Here is a 21,420-nt window from a genome sequence, read left to right as displayed (position 1 = left end):
AGAGAGACAGTTTTTATTTTTTTTTGTCGTAAATTGGTGGTAAAAAAAAGGTAAAATAGTCAAATTTTAGACTTAAGACATGTGTCAAATGGAGAGATATGCAGTTATTTGGAAAGTGACTTGTGATTTATTATAATAGGATTTCTTATTAATAAAAAAGATTATTTAAAGCTTCTCACGTGAATTGAGAGAGTTGTTTTTAAGCTGCCACATCAGCTATCGTATTTAAAAAGAGAATATGTAGTAATTAATCTTTGACTACAAAAGAATTAAGTAAATAGCCATAGACCAAAAGTATGAGAGAGAGAAAGACTTTTGTACACCATTTATGACACTTTTACCCTAACCAAAGCTAATCCTTCATTTTTTTTCATTCTCTTTCTCTCTCTTTCTATTTCTTTAATTTCTCCGAAACTACCACCACTTTCTCCCTAACAACTCCATTACAGAGATAACCACTATCAGATCCATAAGCTCTAAATAGGTCATTTGTATCCAGCATCACATCCATTGTATCCACCACCACATCCATGGCTTCTCCACTGTCGCTTCCTCTTGACTTCATCACCACTGATTCTCTTCTTTCTTTTTGCCAGAATTCATCACCAGATTCACCATGGAATCTTTTCTTTTTCTCAATCTCTCTTCTTTTCATCTTATCTCTTCACTACTAGAGCTCTTTTTCTTTACCCATATCTTCCTACTAGATCCCTTGGTCGTTCTCTGTTTTCCATTATCGCCGAATTTCTCCACCTCTCCGGTGTGATAATTAAGAAATTAAATCTGATTTTAAAACACATGACTAGTTTTTAAAATGCATGTATTTTAAGGAAAAAACATGCTATTACCACTGATATATAAATATTTGTCACGCTATCCAATAAAAACCCATGAAAGTTTTTAACAATTATATTTATTTGTTAATACTTCATGTTATTTAAAAAAATGGTATGTTTTTTGTAAATATATCGTGTTATTTAAGAGAAACACATGAATTGTTCAACAAGACTTGTGCACAATTATTAAAAACTTTCATCACATTTACCATGAAATCTTTGTTTTTCTCATTCTTTCTTTTTCTCATCGAATCTCTTCACTACCAGATCTCTTTTTAACAATTGTTTTTCCTAAAAATCTCTCCCTTTCATCTCTCTTGGTCGTACTCTGTTTTCTCTTCTCGCCGGACTTTCTCCACCACTCCCCGGTGTGATAAGACATTAGATCTGATTTTAAAACACATGTCTATTTTTTAAAATGCATGTATTTTAAGGACAAAATATGCTATTACCTTTGATATATAAATACTTGTCACGCTATCTAATAAAAATCCATGAAATTTGTTAACAATTATATATGGTTGTTAATATTTCGTGTTATTCAAGAGAATAGTATGTTTTTGTTAATATGTCGTGTTATTTCAGAGAAACACATGATTTGTTCAACCAGAGTTATTGTAACTACTGCCATCGGCATTATTGTAAAAACAAGAAAACAGAAGGATATTTTAGTATTTTTTCTACTCCACAAAAGGTTATTTACCTATGTTTTCTGACACAAGTCTATTCTCTTAATTCTTTTCTATTCCATGACTAGTTTCTAATATTACCCATTTAAAAATACATCTATCAAGCCACGTCACCAAGCTTAAATCTCATGCGTCCGTCCCCTTTGGCTTGATAATGCTTCTTCGATTATTTTTGCAAATTTAATACCAAGCACTAAAAAAAACAAATTAGAAACAGTCATACAGATGCGCGCACACGATGAAGGAGGCAGAGGAAAGCTATTAGAGAGATGGAGAAGAAGGAAACGATTCATTGTTGGATCCGGATATGCTTGCCGCAGATGATGGCGTCATTAAGGTCTGCTTCTCTGTCTCTTATGTGTGTTTGCTCGATTTGATTTTTTACTTCATTTTTATATTTCTGTTTTTTTCCGGTTTTGATTTCGTGGTATCAAGAGCTTGATGGGATAAAGAGGAGATTGAAAGAGATGGAGGAAGAAGCTGATGCGCTGCGCGATATGCAAGCCAAAGCCCAAAAATAAATGGAAGCTATTCAAGGTTTGTAGCTTTTTCGTTTCTTTGCTTCTGTGTTTTCAAGAAATTGAATATGTTTGCTTGAAACTATCGTTGAATTCGATATACTGGGACTCTGTTGATTGTCTATAATACTTATACGAAATTGAAGTTTTGTTGGTTTTATGCTGTTGCGGAGAGTCTTCTTGACCGCTTAGAGGTACTATTTAGTTGATGTCTGATCTCATTAAAAGATTTGATAGCTCTTACCAAGTTTAGTAATTTTTTCTTTGTTATTCAAAGGATTGTAAGAAGACTTTTACCACTGCATTTTGTTTGGGAGTGTTAAGCAATTACTACGTGACTGTCCTGGGTTTGATTTATTCCATATTTGGTTTGAATAATAATTATGATGGTGGTGATTTTGGCTTTGTTGCATAGGTAGGATTGAAAAGCTTATCATGATGGTGTTGAATTCTTGTCGCTTCGCTCTGTTTCAGGTCGGACCTTCTTGATCTTCTCCATCAAGCTCCAGGTCCGTTCCCTCTCTTCTCTCAAGTTCTCTGTTTTCATTCTCTTCTTCACTCTCTATTTTGTTTCTTTTTATTTAGTGTGAAAGCAAGAGAATGTTTTAAAAAACTTAGAGAGATAACAACTGAAAAGTCTTCTTGACATAGTTATATTAGCCTACTCACTATATTCTTCTTTTGTGAGCTGCTTTGCCATCACTTGACAGATTTTTTTCGTAACACCCATCCGTTTATCTTCGATCAATTTCTTTACCAATTTCTCTCCTTTGCAGGCAACTAATTGCAGATTTCTGTGCATAGTCTCTGTCTTTTTTTTTTTTTTTTTTTTTGCATAGTCTCTGTCTTTTTGCTTCCTTTGATGATTTTTGACTTATCACACAAAGGTAGGTCTCTTGCTTCTTCCTTTCTTTGCTTAGTTGCTTCCTTCTTTTTTTCCACAATTGACTTTGTTTCAGATCATTGTTTGTGTCGCCTCTGTTGCTTGCTTCTTGCACTTGATCATTGATTCCAACTTTCTCTTCATGTGCAGGATTTAATAAACGTTCATACTTCAACAAATGGATACCTCATAAGACATGATGATTAAATCATGTAAAGATGCTCAAGAGGATTCACTTGATATAACCCCATCGAAACATCTTATTTGGTTTCCGCTCATAAGACTCGGTCTTTGGGGTGGATCTGTTCAAGAGAATACTCTCGGTGGTCATCCATCCAATGTAGAAGTAGATAGAATTTGTTTTCAAATTGATTTTAGACATACTTTTTGTCAAATAATTTGGCTTTATAATATATACTACAGTCTTAAAACTGAACAATTACTTGTTCCATACATGTTTTTGTAAACATATGTTAGATACTACATCACTTGATTATTTCATATGTATTCTAAAGAAACTAAAAAATAATTTAAAACTAAATTATCGAATGTATCCCCTAGTATTTAAAAAAAAAAAGCTATAGATAGTCATTGGCTGCCGTGGATTTGTATTGACTTTTTTTGTAAAACTTTCTTTATAAGGTAATACTCCCTCCGTTTTCGAATAGTTGTCGTTTTAGAGTTTTTTTTTTGTTTTAAATTAGTTGTCGTTTTAAGGTAATAATGTAATTTATGCCAATAACTACCTAAATTACCCTCATTTTATTGAACACAAATTATTTGTAAATAATTACTTGTCATTTTTATGAGGTTAATATAGTCATTGTATACCTTTTTTTAATTTGTCCAAATACAGTTAAAACGACAACTTTTCAAAAACAGAGGGAGTATGTGTTTATGATTTTCCAGGAATTTTCTAAAATATTATCTCATCCCATTTGGGTATGTTTTGTACTTTTGTTTGGGTTAAAATTTCAATTTTGGATCAATTTTGGAATATGAGAAAAAGGTGAGTGTTTGGCTATGAACTTAAGGCTAAACGCCTAAACCCATTGGGCCGTTTTAGATCAGCCTTTTGTTTATTACAAATTGTACCCTTATATTTTCTATATTTGATTCAAAGTGCTAATGTTCTTTTTTATAGTTGGAAAATCCCTGTGACTGGGGAAAAGATAATAAAACACTTGTTACAAAACTCACAACAGTAGTACAAAACTAGAAAGGAAGAGCCACAGAGAAATGGAACAAAGATAAAGGTATTTGATTAAGGCGACCGAATCAGGTTTAGTCATATCTTGAAGATGAACGTGAATCATATGATCTGTGTGAACCATAAGACCTCGGTGAGCCTGAAACGTTTGATCTAGGAAGATGAAACTGAGGATGATGATATTGATGCTGTTGTTCCATTGACTGTCTGAGATACCTGCAGTTCGTGATCGTGACCTGCCATTGTTGAGACAGGAAGCTTAGCTCTGGAAGACGCTGCAGATTCTGACAGTCATTGATTCTCAGGTTTCTTAGGGCATTCAGACCATGCAAATGCTCATTTGAGAGCTGAAGAGAGTGCAAGGATGTGCACTGATCGATTTCGAGCTTGTCGAGCTTGGCGAACTGGCTTAAAGGAAATGTAACGAGAGAGTCACAGCTGCTTTTTATGCTTAGCGTTTGAAGGTTCCTGTATTCGTGGTGGTCTGGCTGGAAATCTAAGAGGCCGCATTTATAGACATGAAGAGAGATCAGAGAAGGAAGAAAGGTAGGTAGATTCCCTGTTAGCGCTGGACATCTCAGGATGAAAAGTTTCTTGAGAGAAGGGAACAAGTCTCCTCTTGTGACCCTTACGTCTAACCACTCTTGCCAATCTGGCAGGTTATCAAATCGCAGTGTTTCAAGTGATCTAAACGGCTGTTGGTCTCTATCCCGCAGTTGTAGATCGCTGAAATAGAACTCGGGACCTATGCTTCTAATCCCGGCCATTCCTGAAATGTTAAGTTCTTTGAGACCTGGTAGTTGACCAAGAGATGGCAAGGAGGAACAGTATTGACACTCTCTGAGGTGTATACACACGATTCTTGAGAATGAAGAATCACTTAACCACTTAGGAAACCATCTTCCTTTGTATCTCTCAATGGTGAGTTTCTCGATATGACTATGCGGGCGTAACTTCTCAAAAACTTCAGCTTCGTTTTGCGTCCTGTGAGGATTTGTGTTGCTCTCTGAGCTACTAGATCCAGTTCTCCAGACAAAATCTATCTCCTTCAGATGTTTCTTGCTGTTTAAATTTGCTCCTGCAGCATCACCAACATCCACAACTCGTTGTAGCTCAATTATTTTGAGTTTTCCATGAAGGTCATGAAGCTCTCCAAGTTCACAAATCCTTGCCCCGTCACTAGCGCTCACGAAAAAAGTTGTAAGAGTCTGGAGGCTCTTCAATCTACCAAATCTCCGCGGCATTTGTCTTAGCTTCGTCCCAATTAGATCAAGATACCGCAGATTGATGAGGTTGCTAATGTCTGTAGGTAGCTCCTTCAGGCTAGAACAGTAGGAGATCAAAAGTGTCTGGAGGTTGTACATATAACAAAGGGATTTCGGAAGTTTTTCTAGTTCAGTGAGAGAGAGATCCAAAAACCGAACATGGCTTAAGTTCCTGAAAAAATCTGGGGGCAGCCTCGCGATCTTGTAATGTGATAAAGACAAAACACGCAAGCGGGTAAGTGTTGGAAGTAACTTCTCGCTGACCATTGTATCTAAGCAGCATGACCGAGAAGAATTTGTGAGGCTGAGTGGTAGAAAAGTTCTGAGAAACTTGACCTCGCGAAGAGCCTCAAACTCCATAGGCTCTGCATAATTATCTCGTAAGTACGATAAATATCTGGTCCTTTCTGACACCTGAAGTTTGCATCCATCTTCAAACTTCGAGCTGAACTCTCCTGAAGCAAACTGAGAGAGCTCATTGATAAAGTCATGCATAATATATCTCGTTTTGGTCTTTTGAAAAAGCGACCTTGATTGTAGTTCATAAAAGTACTCATCTCCGAGTTCTTCTAGATTTTTATTGCTTCTCGTTTGTTGCAAGAAACCTTCTGCCATCCACAAAAGAACTACCTTTTCCTTCTCAAATGCATGCCCTTTTGGAAATATTGAGCAATAGGCAAAACATCGTTTCAAGTGAGCTGGAAGGTAGTAATAGCTTACCCGTAAAACTGGAAGTAGATTGCTCTTATCAGCTGGAAGATCCCAAATCCTGCTGCTTAAAACTCTCTCCCATTCTTTGACTTTACCTTCAAACCGTAGAACGCCACCAAGTGTTTTCACAGCCAAAGGCAGGCCACGGCACTTGTGCACTATCCTTTCCGCAAGATCTCCAATTTCTTGATCTAGGCACGGATCTTGATTACCAAATACAGTTTTTATAAACAACGACCAGCAATCTCCATCAGATAGTGGCTGAAGGTTATGTACATGGACAGCACACATAATGGATGCAACACGTTGGCTTCGTGTTGTCACAAGAATATGGCTCCCTTGAGCAGCATGTATAAAAGGTTGGCGTAGAAGTTCCCAATCAGCAACATTTTCATTCCACAGATCATCTAGAACAAGCAGAAACGGTAAGCCTGTTCCTGTTAATCTCTCCTTCAATTTGACTTGAAGTACATCCAGGTCGGTGAATTCGCAAGGTCGGGAAGTAACGGACTCATAAACCTTTTTGGTGATCTTAAAAACGTCAAACTCTTCTGAGACATGAGCCCAGACTCTAGTTCCAAAATGACTCTGAACACGCTGATCATTGTATAGGAGTTGTGAAAGTGTGGTTTTGCCAACCCCTCCAGTTCCAACAATAGCTACAACGGTTAACTGGTTATCGTTTCCATTTTCAGGAATCAAAAATCTTATGATCTCATCTTTATCGTCAGCTCTACCAAACACTTGAGATTCATCCACAAGAGATGTCGTTGGCAACCTTTGTTTGGGTATCATTGCAGTAAGCTCTTTCAAACCCAGGATATTTCTTTGTGAGGCTAAACGCTCGAGCCTTATTGTGACCTTCTCAAGCCGGGTCTCCAAATGTTCACTGTTCCCATCAAGAAAATCGCCCAGGGACATTCTGCCACGAAGCTGTCTCAGCCTGTTGGAGGAAGAAGATTCAGCTCCTATGTTGAGACGCAGAGCTTCTGTAGCAATATCATCAAGAGCATCTTCAGCATGGTAAACAACATCTCTCAGCTCGTTGACCCATTTTTCCACCACCGGGTTTGTAATCTGCTTCTCCTCAGCATCAATCAGAACAGCAGTTATTGTCAACAACGCAGTGCTGAGCCTCTCGAGTACATTCTCATTCAGTTCTCGCCTCTTGAAGAAGCTCTTGAAAGGCTCAGACAGCAGCGTCTGGAAGAGAGCTTGTAAAAAAGCGGAGAGAAACATCCCTTCTATGCCGGTCATCTCGTCTGTCTTTCCACACACAAAGCCTTCTGGAAAAACAAAACAAACAAGAGACAAAGACGAAATCAAGAACTGGGAGATTAATTTCTCAGGATGAACCACTTCACAGCAGGCTATTTATTTGTTCAGTGTTATCCTCCTCAAATAATTTGATTCACAAAGATTCCAAATACTAAGAAATTACAAAGCAAGTGGTCATAACAGTTTGGTGGGAAAATTCAGAGAGACTAACCTTAATCAAACAAGGGAATGAAATTCGTTTACTGAGTTGACTTGATAAAACACACGATGAATCATGCCACCGAAATGTATTCTACAATCACCAGCTGAAACTACCCCGAAAATGATTGGAAGTTGCCAGCATTTCCATGGAGAAACTTGATGATATCCTGAAAAGGACGAAACTTATGAATTAGTCAAAATCATTTACTTAGATTAAAAATAGCAGAGGAATGTTCAATTTGACTTGCGAAAAATACTCTGAAAATTCTGATCAGTTACAAGTGGAAAATTAAATAATAGGTAGAATTCGACTTCAAATTAACAAAGTTTCATCTTTCAACAAACAAACAAAATATTAAATTCTAGATTGATTCCATCGTGAGCTGGCATGAAAAGTCTTACATTGTCTTAGTCTAAGACAAAGTCAATCTTACACAAAAATGCAAAACCATAAGTTAAATCAACGGATGCACATTTTGGAGTCTTCTTTCATATATAGCTAAGACCTTTAAATGTTTTTTGTCTCCTATAGGGTCTACAATGTCTTTCTGGAGCCCAGATTAGACTTGTAAATTTAAGGAACAAAACTTGTAAATAGAGATAAATATCATGACCAAAAAGATATTGTATGAAACATAATTTTAATTCAAATTTACTTTTTTGATTTGTTGTTTTAGGTTGGAATGCAGAACTGTGGTGAATTCAACACCATCTGTCAAATCTTTTGCCGATAATATAGATAAATTAGAGAAGATAGAAAGAAAAAAAAAAAAAAAAAAAAGATGGTGTGATATATAAGAAAACTCGCGTCATGTCATGTGGTACTTATTGGTTGAACCGAGAGATTGGCAGGACCATTTCTTCCCCAAGAGCTTCTTAGGAACATTGGGATATTATGCAGCCAAACCCTTTTTGGCTTCCTCGTCTGATAGATCTAAATGCTGCACAAAGGTTCTAAAGTTTAGACACAACGTAGAACATAATAAGAGGGCAAGGAAGAAGACAACACAAGCGAGATAGAGTAAACTTCAAACAGAGCAAAAAAGAAAGAAAAAAATCAGGTCAGATTCACCTTACTTCCCCCTTAGTTTGTCTACTTTTTCTTGAATGTGACTCGTTGAATGCTCCATGGCCACTGCAAAAAACAATGTAATTACACTTTTAGAAAATGGGATGTAAATAGCAGTTTTAGGGAAAATGTCTGCAAACTAATGAATCTCATGATCAAATGGAAGAAGATCATCTCAAGAATCTTGACATTATTATCATTTGCTGCAGGCCAGCTGACGAATTGCATAAAGAACAGCAAGTCAACAAACCCTTTTCTGCTTGCTTATTCCAATAATTGGCTTGGGTTTTTCTTGTGAGACTTGTTGCAACTCCTTGGCTCCAACAAGTTACAGGGAAAACATGGCGAACTCCTATTTATCAAATTGTGCGAACGTGATGGTTGAACGGATTAATACTTCTCAAGAATTGGTCGAACTATGTAAAGGAAAGTCCTCCAGTGCATTGCTGAAGAGATTGAAGGTTGCTTTGGTGACTGCGAACCCGGTGCTTGCGGATGCTGAGCAGAGAGCAGAACATGTTCGGGAAATAAAACATTGGCTTACAGGAATCAAAGATGCTTTCTTCCAGGCAGAGGATGTCCTTGATGAGTTGCTAACCGAAGCTTTGCGGAGAAGAGTAGTAGCTGAAGCAGGAGGCTTAGGAGGACTATTCCAGAATCTCATGGCTGGTCGAGAAACCATCCAGAAAAAGATAGAACCAAAGATGGAAAAAGTAGTTAGACTGCTGGAACATCATGTGAAACACATTGAAGTTATTGGATTGAAAGAATATAGCGAGACTCGAGAACCACAATGGAGACAAGCATCACGGTCAAGACCTGATGATCTTCCACAAGGCAGAGTGGTCGGGCGAGTGGAAGATAAGCTAGCGTTAGTCAATTTGCTGCTTTCTGATGATGAAATAAGCACTGGGAAACCAACTGTGATCTCCGTAGTTGGTATGCCAGGGGTTGGAAAGACTACCTTGACAGAGATAGTTTTTAATGACAACAGGGTGACAGAACATTTTGATGTTAAAATGTGGATCTCTGCCGGGATAAACTTTAACGTCTTCACGGTTACGAAAGCCGTTCTGCAGGATATCACTTCAAGTGCAGTTAATACTGAGGATCTACCTTCACTTCAAATTCAGCTGAAGAAAACACTCTCGGGGAAGAGATTTTTACTTGTTCTGGATGATTTTTGGTCTGAAAGTGATTCAGAATGGGAAAGTTTCCAGGTCGCCTTTACTGATGCAGAGGAAGGAAGCAAGATTGTTCTAACCACACGAAGTGAAATTGTCTCCACAGTAGCAAAGGCTGAAAAAATCTACCAAATGAAGTTGATGACTAATGAAGAATGTTGGGAGCTGATCTCTAGATTTGCATTTGGAAATATATCAGTCGGTTCTATCAACCAAGAACTAGAAGGAATTGGCAAAAGGATTGCAGAACAGTGCAAGGGCTTGCCATTAGCTGCACGAGCCATTGCATCTCATCTCCGTTCAAAGCCAAATCCTGACGACTGGTATGCTGTATCAAAGAATTTCTCAAGCTACACCAACAGTATCCTTCCAGTTCTTAAACTAAGCTATGACTCTCTTCCTGCTCAACTTAAGCGATGCTTTGCCCTCTGCTCAATATTCCCCAAGGGTCATATTTTCGATAGGGAGGAATTAATACTCCTATGGATGGCAATAGACCTCTTATACCAACCAAGGAGCAGCAGAAGATTGGAAGATATTGGAAATGATTACCTTGGTGATTTAGTTGCTCAATCTTTTTTTCAGAGATTGGATATCACCATGACGAGCTTTGTGATGCATGATCTTATGAATGATTTGGCAAAAGCTGTTTCAGGAGATTTTTGTTTCAGACTGGAAGATGACAACATTCCGGAGATACCAAGCACAACTCGACATTTTTCGTTTTCTAGAAGCCAATGTGATGCTTCCGTGGCTTTCAGGTCCATCTCTGGAGCTGAGTTTCTGAGAACCATTCTTCCGTTCAACTCGCCAACAAGTCTTGAATCTCTCCAACTAACAGAAAAAGTTTTGAATCCTTTGCTCCATGCATTGAGCGGCCTACGAATTCTTAGCTTGTCTCATTATCAGATAACCAACTTGCCTAAATCATTAAAAGGTTTGAAGCTGTTACGGTATCTAGATTTGTCAAGCACCAAAATAAAAGATCTCCCAGAGTTTGTGTGTACTCTATGTAATCTGCAGACACTATTGTTGTCAAATTGTCGTGACCTCACAAGCCTGCCAAAAAGCATTGCCGAACTCATCAATTTGCGCTTCCTTGATCTCGTTGGCACTCCTTTGGTAGAGATGCCACCAGGAATAAAAAAGCTGCGAAGCTTGCAGAAGTTATCAAATTTTGCTATAGGAAGGCTGAGTGGTGCCGGGCTGCATGAGCTCAAAGAACTTTCTCATCTCCGAGGGACACTTCGCATCTCTGAGCTACAAAATGTGGCTTTTGCCTCAGAAGCAAAAGACGCTGGTTTGAAAAGAAAGCCATTCCTTGACGAGTTAATCCTGAAGTGGACTGTCAAAGGTTCTGGCTTCGTCCCTGGTAGTTTTAATGCATTGGCCTGTGACCAGAAAGAGGTCCTAAGGATGCTAGAACCCCATCCACACTTGAAAACGTTCTGCATTGAATCTTATCAGGGTGGAGCATTTCCGAAGTGGTTGGGCGATTCTTCATTCTTCGGTATTGCGTCCGTCACTCTCAGTAGCTGCAACCTCTGCATATCACTGCCTCCACTGGGGCAGTTGCCTTCACTCAAGTATCTCAGCATTGAAAAATTTAACATTCTGCAGAAGGTTGGTATAGACTTCTTCTTCGGTGAGAACAACCTTAGCTGTGTACCGTTTCAATCCTTGCAAACTCTAAAGTTCTATGGCATGCCAAGATGGGAAGAATGGATTTGTCCGGAACTAGAAGGTGGGATCTTTCCTTGCCTCCAAAAACTCATAATACAAAGATGCCCCAGCTTAACAAAAAAATTTCCAGAAGGACTCCCTTCTTCCACTGAAGTCACCATCTCTGATTGTCCCCTAAGAGCAGTTGCTGGAGGAGAACATTCCTCCAGAAGGAGTCTGACAAATATTCCAGAAAGTCCAACCAGCATTCCCTCTATGAGCAGAAGGGAACTGTCTTCCCCTACAGGGAATTCAAAATCTGATGCAAGTACCAGTGCTCAGCCAGGTTTTGCTTCAAGTAGTCAAAGTAATGATGACAATGAAGTAACTTCGACATCAAGCTTGTCATCTTTGCCAAAGGATCGTCCACTGTCACAAACACAAGATTTCGACCAATATGAAACTCAACTTGGAAGCTTACCTCAGCATTTTGAAGAACCTGCAGTGATCTCGGCAAGATACTCAGGATATATCTCGGATATACCTAGCTCGTTAAGTCCGTATATATCAAGAACATCACTTCTTCCAGATCCCAAAAATGAAGGTTCAGGTCTTCTTGGAAGTAGTAGGCTTAGCTACCAGTACCAGCCATATGGAAAGCTTTCTGTTCGGAGTCCACCATCAAGTGATACAGATAACAAAAAGCTTTCACAATATGATGATGAAACAGACATGGACTATTTGAAAGTGACAGAGATCTCTCACCTCATGGAGCTTCCTCAAAATATACAGTCACTCCACATCGACAGCTGCGATGGACTCACTTCCTTACCGGAGAACTTAACAGAAAGCAATCCAAATCTCCATGAACTGATCATCATTGCTTGTCACTCTCTAGAATCTTTCCCTGGAAGCCACCCTCCAACCACATTGAAAACCTTATACATAAGAGACTGCAAGAAACTAGATTTCGCAGAGAGTTTGCAGCCAACACGAAGTTACTCACAGCTCGAATACCTGTTCATCGGAAGTAGCTGCAGCAATCTCGTCAACTTCCCTCTCTCCTTGTTTCCGAAGCTGAAAAGCCTCTCGATTAGGGATTGTGAAAGCTTCAAAACTTTCTCAATTCACGCAGGACTTGGAGACGATCGTATCGCTCTCGAGTCTCTTGAAATTAGGGATTGTCCAAATCTGGTAACTTTCCCACAAGGAGGACTTCCAACACCGAAACTCTCTTCAATGTTACTCTCTAACTGCAAAAAGCTCCGAGCTTTACCGGAGAAATTGTTCGGACTCACTTCTCTCTTGTCACTGTTTATAGTCAAATGCCCAGAAATCGAGACGATCCCAGGTGGAGGGTTTCCGAGTAATCTCCGAACACTTTGCATCAGCATTTGCGACAAGCTTACACCGAGAATCGAATGGGGATTGAGAGATTTGGAAAATCTTCGAAATCTTGAGATTGAAGGAGGTAACGAAGACATTGAATCGTTTCCAGATGAAGGGTTATTGCCAAAAGGGATTATTTCTCTGAGGATTAGTCGTTTCGAGAACCTCAAGACTCTGAATCGAAAAGGGTTTCAAGATACAAAAGCTATTGAGACGATGGAGATCAACGGCTGTGATAAGCTACAGATATCGATAGATGAAGATCTTCCTCCTTTGTCTTGTTTGAGAATAAGCTCATGTTCATTGTTGTCTGAGAATTTTGCTGAAGCAGAAACAGAGTTCTTCAAGGTTTTGAACATTCCACATGTGGAAATTGACGGCGAGATCTTCTCTTGATGAAAAGATTATTTATTTAGACCTTACTTGATGTACACGACATTTTAAATTCACAGTTTATACTACCATTGGAGCTCTTCTCACAGATTTCCAAATTTTACAGCTTTTTCTTCTATTCAATCTCAAAATAGTAATTTCTTCAGCACTGTTGATCTAACCTTGGAAAAACAAAAAAACATGTTGTGAAAAGGCAAGAACTTTGAAAAGCAAATGCTCCAAAAATCCCTTAAGAGAGAAAGATGATGAAACAGATGAAAGTATCTCACTGGAACTCGAAAAGACAGAGCCTAACAAGAACTCCAAATTCAGAAGCAGGATCATAGTGTTTCCAGCTACTAAAACTTGAGATAACTGTTCTGAAACGTAGAGAATGGAAAAAACAATTGCTGAAAGAAATGAAATGTTTGCAGTCAGCTAGTCGGGCCTCTTTCTAGTTGGTCGATGGTGGTCGAGTGATTCTTGGCCTCACTGGTGTCTTTGATGGACTTACCCTGAAAAACAAACAGAGCCAAGTGTTAAACCATTGACATAATCAGAGAATGATTTAAGACACTGCATTGATGGTAGTTTACCTTATCGGTTGGGATCCAACGACCATCCCGCTGCAATTAAGCGCCCTAAGTGCACTATCTGCCTGTTCATTCGAAAAGAAAAACAAATATAACATTGAGTTTGCAGGTGAAAACAATGCCATTGTGTCAATTATTTTGTCATCAGTAATAAGAGCAAACAAAAAAAAGAGAATGCAGGGAATGTATTAAATCACATTCATGGAGAAAAGAGCTCACCAGAGTAAATTCAACAAAAGCTATGCGAGTTGAATGCAATTGATCGCCAAGAAGCCTCAGGCGAGTTACCTGCGTATATTAGAAAACAATTTGAGCTGTACTCCAAATTCAGGTTAATTGAGAGAGAAATCAAGTAGGTATAAGGTTCTGTTCTGACCTCACCACATGCAGACTCAAAGAAGTTTCTCACATCAGCTTGAGAAACCTGCAGTCGTAAGAATCTTAAACCAGGAGATACTAATAAAATAATGTATTACAGACTTTTTTTTGTAGATTGTTCAGTATTTACCTTCTTGTCGATATTTGTGCAATAGATTGTCCTTGTGCACATCTCCCTTTCATCTTCTGACTGAATTAACCACAACATAGTAGATATCAAAGTAAGATTCGAAAACTCGAAACAAAATTGAGTATTGAGTAGTAGAACTTCTGAACATCGGAGCATTTACCCTTGGAAGAAATGTGGGATTCACTGGTAGAATGGCAGTTTTTGACCCTCACCGGGTAGAACCCGAGCATTGTTCCACCAAGGCTTAAAGCTTCTCGTGCGCCCTCTGTAGAAACAAAAAAATTTACTATGTGAATGAATACTATACTATGGGTTAAAAAGTGACATGGACATTTTTGTTAAAGCATTTAAAGATTCCAGCAGCCAAACTTACGGTCATCAGCAAACTCAACAAACGCAAATCGAAGAACTGAATGCGGATCGCCACAAATTCGACAGTCAACAACCTTAACAAAAGAAGAAGAACTCAACCTTTCGTCACACACACAACTATATACCACCAAAGTAACATTTTGATCATGAAATTTCTTGCTACACATTCTCATTTTCAACAGAAAGGCTTTTAAAGCTCAGTATTACCTCTGGCACAGACTTAAAACTAGTCTAAATTTAACACATTGTCCAAAACACATGAAGGAGAAAGATATAAACTTTAAGGATCATCTTACTTGTCCACAGTTACTAAACAAGCCAGCAAGACCCTCCTCAGTCACCTAAATCACAAAGCAGATTTATGTTACATTAATTAATGCAAAATAACTCGAATCTTCCAAGAACCTTAAAAGATTATATAAAAACTTACACTCTGGTCAATGTCGGAAACATAAACTGTTCTTCTAATACTATCCTCTCTTTGAGCCTTAGAAATTCTTCCAGTTAACCTCCTCCTCCCTTGGCTATAGTTTCTTCTCTGTAATCACAAATACCAGTAAACAGAACCCTTTAGTCAAAGTTTAAAGATTTACAACAAAACTCACATCGAAATCATCAGATTAAATGATCAAATCCAAATTATCTTCAAAAATTTTACCTTGCGGGTATTGTCATCCTTTTTGGCATCAGGATCAAATTCTTCACCAGATTGTTTATTGGTGGTGGCAAAATCGTCAGCCGATAGAAATTGATTAGCTTTCCCGACGTGATGGTTCTTCTTCGGATCATAGTAAGAAGGAAAAAACTCTTTCGCCAAAGGATTGAGTTTCTTGAACATAGCCACAAGCTTCTGCATATCAAACTCGGATTTGGGTTTGAGCTCGGATTCAGTCTCGGTTTTAGAACACGTGATCGAGCTCTTCTCAATTCCCTCATCTATGATCTTTTCGCCATCACTTTTGGTACTAATTCCATTAACATCGTCGACAACAACAACATCAGTGGGCATCTCAGTGACCGTAGCCATTGGATCAAAAACACCAAAAACAGAGAAAATTTAGACCAAACAAAACAAGGAGGAGAAAGTTTTCTCCTTAATTTTCCCGTAGATTTTCGTAAAATTCAAAACTTTGACGAAAGATGATCAAAACAATTCGGCTAAATCCAAAAATGTAACACTCTTAGTGGAAAGAAACCCATTCAAGAACTTTCACAAAATAATTAGAACAAGTGCTTATCTCTCGTAGACGTTTCTAGTGAAAATGTATTAATTAGCCCATAAAAGAGTTTGAGATTACAGAAAACTTGTGTGTGGTGTGGTTATGGCGGTGAGCATGAAGAAGAGAGGAGATGAAGAATGATGAGGTTTTTTTTGCTTCCGTTTTGGCCGCTCTCTATTTTGGCCTTTTCTACTTCGCTAAGACGCTAACTTTCATTCATAAGACTGGAAAAAAACAAATGAGAATTATTCTTCTTCTAAGTGACATAATTAATTATATTTGAGTCCCCTATCTTTTTTATTCTTTGCATGAATGCCTCATAGTTTACGTAGCCCCTAAATAATGGGGCAAAATGGAATATTGAATAAATTCAATAAATAGTTCACACTCACTTATATATTTACGTAAATGTTCAAATTATACTAATCTAGTTTTACTTGCAAAAAAAAATCTTAAGATAAATTAACATTTTTTAGATTTTATCTCATTTTATCCAATGACACATTGTTTTATACATGTATGATTAGCAATAAAGATAGATGATTGCGGATGACATTTTCGTTAAACCGTGTAACAAAATGATTAACACTTATTTACCATTTTTCTACCAAAGTTATTGTATAGGTTTTCAATATTTCTGGCTGTGTAGCAAATTAATTCTAATAAATGTGATATTTTTAGCAGAGATATCGAAACAAAATAAACTGCACACACTTGATGATATTATATTGTTACAATTTTAATATTTCGATGCAAGTCGTGTTAAGTAAAATCTATATGTTACGTATAAAGGAATATAAAGTGACAATATCGACGATGCTATTATTTTATTCCAATTTGTGGTTATATTCTTCTTCTTTAGCTTTTACTTTTGTTAAACTCTTCTTCTTCTTTTGGTTATATAGTTTGTTTTCCATTTTATTGGTTCACATTTGTTTTTTGTGCCATAGACTCGTTAAATAACTAATAAGTCCGTTGCCTGCTGCTACTGCTGCATAAATCTTTGTGTTTGTTAGGATTTTATCTTCTTCTTTTTTATTATTATCGTGTTTCTCGTTCCTCTCCAGTATTTTCAAAATTATTTTAGATATTCTAATCTGAAATCTCGGTGAATCAAATATCTGATTATTCAACAACAGAATCCACCGTCTTCGTCGAAACTAGAATAAAGTGAATTTATAATTATATTGTTTAAGTAGTTAAACTTTTTATCTTTGAGGATTTTCCTTGTAATTATTTTCGTTTATTACATTTTTCTCGTTTGAGTACATTTTCATCTAAGTATCTAATATACAATCATAAAGAATACTAATGTCAGTATGTCACTCATTTATTCTAAGTATATTTCTAATAATGTATTATATACATTAGGTGATTTTCTGGATCCTTTATTTATCTATTCGTCGTCAACAGTTTCCTGTATCATTATGTCATTGGAAGGAAAGATCAGACTTACATACCAATTATACAAGAGATGCTATTTTTCTTTAAATGAGTAAATCCTATCGAAGAAGAATTGAACACAATCAACTTTCAAGACAAGGGAGAAAAATATTGTTAATTATTTTTACACGGCTCATGTTTAACGAGTAATGCTTGTTTTTGCTCGTATATCGGTATATGTATAAACATGACACATATATACGGTGTATGCATGTGTCATGTTTGTTGTTTTAATATCTCGTTGTGTAACCTACACAAGGACAAGGAAAGTTTTACTTCACTTGATGACACGAGTTCCTTTCGACCATAAATGTTAGTATGTACACTTTCAGTTTCAGATACACACGTGTTGGCCATTGTATTGATAAAAATATTAAATCACTACTCGACAAAGTCAAATAATTATTGATACGATTGTTTTTATTTTCGTTTACTGTTATTCAATCATTTACATGCATATTATACGTTTTTCGAATTTCGGGTTCGTATTAACATCTATTAATGGTTTGACATAAACAGAGTAGAGATCTACCAGCAAAAGCAGGGTAGAGAATATGTTATTCTCAAATAAGATAAATCTGTCTCGTGATTCGCCTGAGGGGTTTCTAAAAACAATGGAGCTAAAGGGGATTTGCATCAAAGTGAAACCTCATTCTTCGAAGAGGCCAGCTCTATTTAGATGTGAAGAGCTCTCACCACTTCCACTGCCCAGTGAAGACTAGTAAAACTGGCCTAAAAACGTGAACATTGTCCATGGAACTTGGTTTCCCACGTACGGTAGTCTCGTAAGATCCAGCTAATGTTGCATTTCATGAGCAGACCAACTTGTTTAGCGTTCGGCCAAGCCTCGCAATCCGTTCTTATAATATAGCTGAGTTATGACCGCTGGTCTCGCGTTAACATCTTTTACAATTTTAAGGCCTTTTAGAAGTTTGAATTCTTATAGAGGTATGGAAATAAGATTTTGAGATACATTTTTAAGTTATGAACACATGCAAAATCAAAACAATCGTCCCACACACGTAGGCCATTTAGGCCCATCATTATTTCCCGGAAACTCAACATTGTCGAAAAGTGACAATTTATTTGCGTTGGGTTCTAATATTTAGGGCCAACTTTAGATGGGCCTACATCCGTTAACTTCACAGAATAAATACCGGAAGTGAACCAAAAAAAACTTCTCGAATTGTATTTTTCTATCACTGATAGGTTTCATTCATTTTCACGTGTAAAAATGTTTACATATACAATCATTTCCCACCGTTCTTTTAAAACATAATAATATGAAACACATTCTCGAGTTTTCCGAAGACTTCTGGAAGATACCAAATCAACCAACGTACCAAATTTTAATTCGAGGCTTCGATCGAGCTAACAAAATTGGAATTGAGTTCCTTTTTTCTATTTTTCTTCCAAAACAAATTCTAAGAAACTTCCTTCAACATATATATTCTATATAAACACCTTTTTATAGTTAAAGAAGAATAATTGACCACAAATGGTACGTAGCTGAAATAAACTATATACGTTTTACAAGAAAATAAACAGAAATGTATCAACATGACCTATCCTTTTCATTGATTACATGTGTGTGTTTTTAACGAATTGCATGGAAAACTACCAGATTGTTTTTGATTAAATGTGTATCTTCGACCAATCATCAAACTAATAACATAATTAGTACATAAAAGTATAGAACCCGTAATGGTTATATAACCATATATATGATTTTAGTTATTAACATCGAGAAGTTATAGAAAGAAAAAAATACCAACATTTAATCAATCCTATTAACTAATGAAAATGACCACACACACACAAAAATAGTACTTACATTTTTAAAATTTTGTAATACTTTTAGAAAAGGTTTTCATATGCAACAGTAAGCAATTTTGAAGATAATATATAGTACTTACATTTTGTATCAAATTTCAATAAACAATTTACGAAATAATTGCTGATAATTTTTGTTTAATTAGGGCGAAATAACATTTGGATAATATAAAGAGGTCGTCTAATTTTAGGATTGCGTTAGCAAAAAATAATTAAAGCAATTCGAAGTTTCAACTTCATCAAGTGCGGTCGGTTAAAGCGTTTTGATGACCGTTATGGAAACGCGTTCAAAGACTTAAACACACAAAATCACGCCAAGCCACGTGTCGGTCAATCTTCTTGGTGAAACGGACACGTTTTCTCCTACGCGTCGTTTTCTGTCGGAAATGACGTGTCTTTTTATTAACGGTATCTTATATTTGGCGGCAGTTTTGAGCCGTTGGAGAAACCAGCTTTACTCTGTTTTTTATTTACTGCTGCTTGATAATAATTGGTTTTTTGTTGTTGAAAGAACATAATAATACATCAATATGAGTAGGGATCACAAATACATAAAATGCCTTTTGTCTTCTTTTGTCCACTTTCGGTTTTTCCGTGATTTAGTGACATTACTTGTCTAAAATCTACGATTATACATTTTCATTTAATTTAATATAGCCTATAAAAATAGTCTATTATTAGATTTTTAAATGAATAATTTTGTAAAAGTTAAGCTTTATAGTAGGATTTTAGCTGTGTATCGGATGTAGTTTGCTATTTGGTGTATAAAATTGATTAACCAACATGTAACAAAAACAAAAAAAAAAAAAAACAAATTTATTCTCTCCGCCAATCCAGGATTATTAATTTAAGTAGATAGATTATAGAAGTTGATAGAGACCTTTATTCTTCTCTTTTTCTTCATTTAATTTGGAATCTTAAAGTAAGTAGATATTCAACGACATGCATTGATTGGACAAGACGGTCGAATAAAACAATAAATATGAAAACAAATTAAAATAAGAAGAAGGGATATGGAGAGAGTGGGACAGAAAATGAAATTTGATTGGAAGAGAGCTATTAAAATGAAAGGAGTGCATGAATCAATGAAAAAGTGAGGTAGTGAGTGTCTCTATCTCTTATTTTACGCACCTTCTTTAATCATAACTTCTTTATTCCTCTCTCTCTCTATGAGAAAAGTCGAAACAATGTGGAGGTTATGTTCGTTTATTTTTTTTTGTCAAAATGGTTTTGTTCGTTTATTTCAATTATATAAAACATATATAGATAGTCTGTTCGTTTGGTCGCCGCAGGTAGTTGCGGCAGCGGCAGCGGCAACCGCAGGTGAGGTTGTTCGTTTGGTCGCCGCAGATCGCTGCGTTCTGCGGCTAAAAATTTTGGACGCTAATTAAAATCAGCGTCAAACGATTAAAAGCTGCGGTTGCCACAGCCGCTGCCGCCGCCGATGAAACGAACAGACTAAGAATCAAGTCAATCAACTATATTGAAAACAATAATCAAGTATCCAGTACAAATATCAGTTTTCAAACTATAATGGTTTGTTATCTGAACGTGCATTTGCATTCGATACTATAGTAAAACTACATATGGTTCCGTTGAGTTAATTAGAATTCTAATTACTCTTCTTTGTTGATTTTCTCACACGCAACTTTTCTTCAATTCTCCTAATATGGTATCAAAACATTGGTTTAGATCCATTCTGCGGCAAAGCTGTGCATCTTACTTCCGCTGCAGGTGTTAATGTGGCGGACTCCCTAATAGTATATCACATTAGAATACAAATACTATATTGTTTTGAGACTTAATTTTTAACAAAAAAATTATATCATTATACTGTCTCTTTTTAGGACGAAGATCAATTGAACCCTATAAAATTTTGTTTGCATGCTTATTTGGTAACTTTGACTTTGACCCCATCTTTAAAGATATTTCATATCCTTTCACCTTTTGCGATTTTTTTTCCTTTAATCGTTTTTTATTGTTTTGTTGGCTTTTGATATGTTTATGCAGAATCTTTAAAGGAGTCTTCCTTCTTCCTTAGCTTTCTCTTCCTTATATATATAAAGTTCTCACGACTGCTTTTGATTTTTTTCTTATTAAATGTTTAATGTCTTTAATGATGACAATTGTTTGATATACTTTGACAAAAAATTTGTTTGATATATCTTTCACCTAAAAGAATCA

At 36.7% G+C, this 21,420-nt stretch overlaps 5 protein-coding genes and 1 long non-coding RNA gene across 7 annotated transcripts; 2 read left to right on the top strand and 4 right to left on the bottom strand.

The window, feature by feature from the left end:
- Nucleotides 1-1,715: 1,715 nt before the first annotated feature.
- LOC110230283 lies at nucleotides 1,716-3,427 on the top strand. Its single transcript, XR_002333396.1, has 4 exons — nucleotides 1,716-1,862; nucleotides 1,961-2,062; nucleotides 2,459-2,552; nucleotides 3,077-3,427. It is a non-coding gene; the product is annotated as an uncharacterized LOC110230283 (long non-coding RNA).
- Nucleotides 3,428-4,018: 591 nt separating this feature from the next.
- On the bottom strand, nucleotides 4,019-7,931 carry LOC9321113 (putative disease resistance RPP13-like protein 1). Of its 2 annotated transcripts, none has more exons than XM_021033788.1 (2): nucleotides 7,602-7,931; nucleotides 4,019-7,395 (listed from the first exon to the last, which is right to left on the bottom strand). In XM_021033788.1, exon 2 carries the CDS (start codon nucleotides 7,367-7,369, stop codon nucleotides 4,211-4,213), a length of 3,159 nt encoding a protein of 1,052 aa, XP_020889447.1. In that variant the 5' UTR covers nucleotides 7,370-7,395; nucleotides 7,602-7,931; the 3' UTR covers nucleotides 4,019-4,210. The 2 variants fall into 2 exon arrangements, with proteins under 2 accessions (XP_020889447.1, XP_020889446.1); XM_021033787.1 differs by having other exon boundaries at nucleotides 4,019-7,398; nucleotides 7,602-7,930.
- A 255-nt stretch (nucleotides 7,932-8,186) lies between these two features.
- Nucleotides 8,187-8,721, bottom strand: LOC110229873. The gene is given in 3 exon segments (XM_021030944.1): nucleotides 8,187-8,477; nucleotides 8,480-8,516; nucleotides 8,689-8,721. Coding segments are annotated over 3 exon segments (147 nt in total). The 3' UTR covers nucleotides 8,187-8,400.
- LOC9318947 (putative disease resistance protein At3g14460) lies at nucleotides 8,456-13,376 on the top strand. Its single transcript, XM_002885000.2, has one exon. It carries the CDS (start codon nucleotides 9,002-9,004, stop codon nucleotides 13,289-13,291), a length of 4,290 nt encoding a protein of 1,429 aa, XP_002885046.1. The 5' UTR covers nucleotides 8,456-9,001; the 3' UTR covers nucleotides 13,292-13,376.
- Nucleotides 13,377-13,469: 93 nt separating this feature from the next.
- On the bottom strand, nucleotides 13,470-13,721 carry LOC110229869 (the record flags this gene model as incomplete). Its single annotated transcript, XM_021030938.1, is given in 1 exon segment — nucleotides 13,470-13,721. A coding segment is annotated over 1 exon segment (204 nt), but the record flags the coding sequence as incomplete, so codon positions are not given.
- On the bottom strand, nucleotides 13,503-16,158 carry LOC9321112 (polyadenylate-binding protein-interacting protein 9). The gene is given in 11 exon segments (XM_021033789.1): nucleotides 13,503-13,782; nucleotides 13,864-13,925; nucleotides 14,080-14,148; nucleotides 14,237-14,284; nucleotides 14,369-14,428; nucleotides 14,529-14,574; nucleotides 14,576-14,633; nucleotides 14,742-14,814; nucleotides 15,037-15,081; nucleotides 15,171-15,278; nucleotides 15,399-16,158. Coding segments are annotated over 11 exon segments (999 nt in total). The 5' UTR covers nucleotides 15,768-16,158; the 3' UTR covers nucleotides 13,503-13,721.
- Between the last annotated feature and the right edge of the window lie 5,262 nt (nucleotides 16,159-21,420).

The sequence above is a fragment of the Arabidopsis lyrata genome, assembly GCF_000004255.2.
Source record: "Arabidopsis lyrata subsp. lyrata unplaced genomic scaffold ARALYscaffold_3, whole genome shotgun sequence".
Classification (NCBI taxonomy): domain Eukaryota; kingdom Viridiplantae; phylum Streptophyta; class Magnoliopsida; order Brassicales; family Brassicaceae; genus Arabidopsis; species Arabidopsis lyrata.
This window is presented reverse-complemented; position numbering and strand designations above follow the sequence as displayed.

What these genes read in the sequence shown, in the direction of transcription:
- LOC9318947 (XM_002885000.2), top strand. Translation starts at nt 9,002, where the DNA reads ATGGCGAACTCCTATTTATCAAATTGTGCGAACGTGATGGTTGAACGG.
- LOC9321113 (XM_021033788.1), bottom strand. Translation starts at nt 7,369, where the DNA reads ATGACCGGCATAGAAGGGATGTTTCTCTCCGCTTTTTTACAAGCTCTC.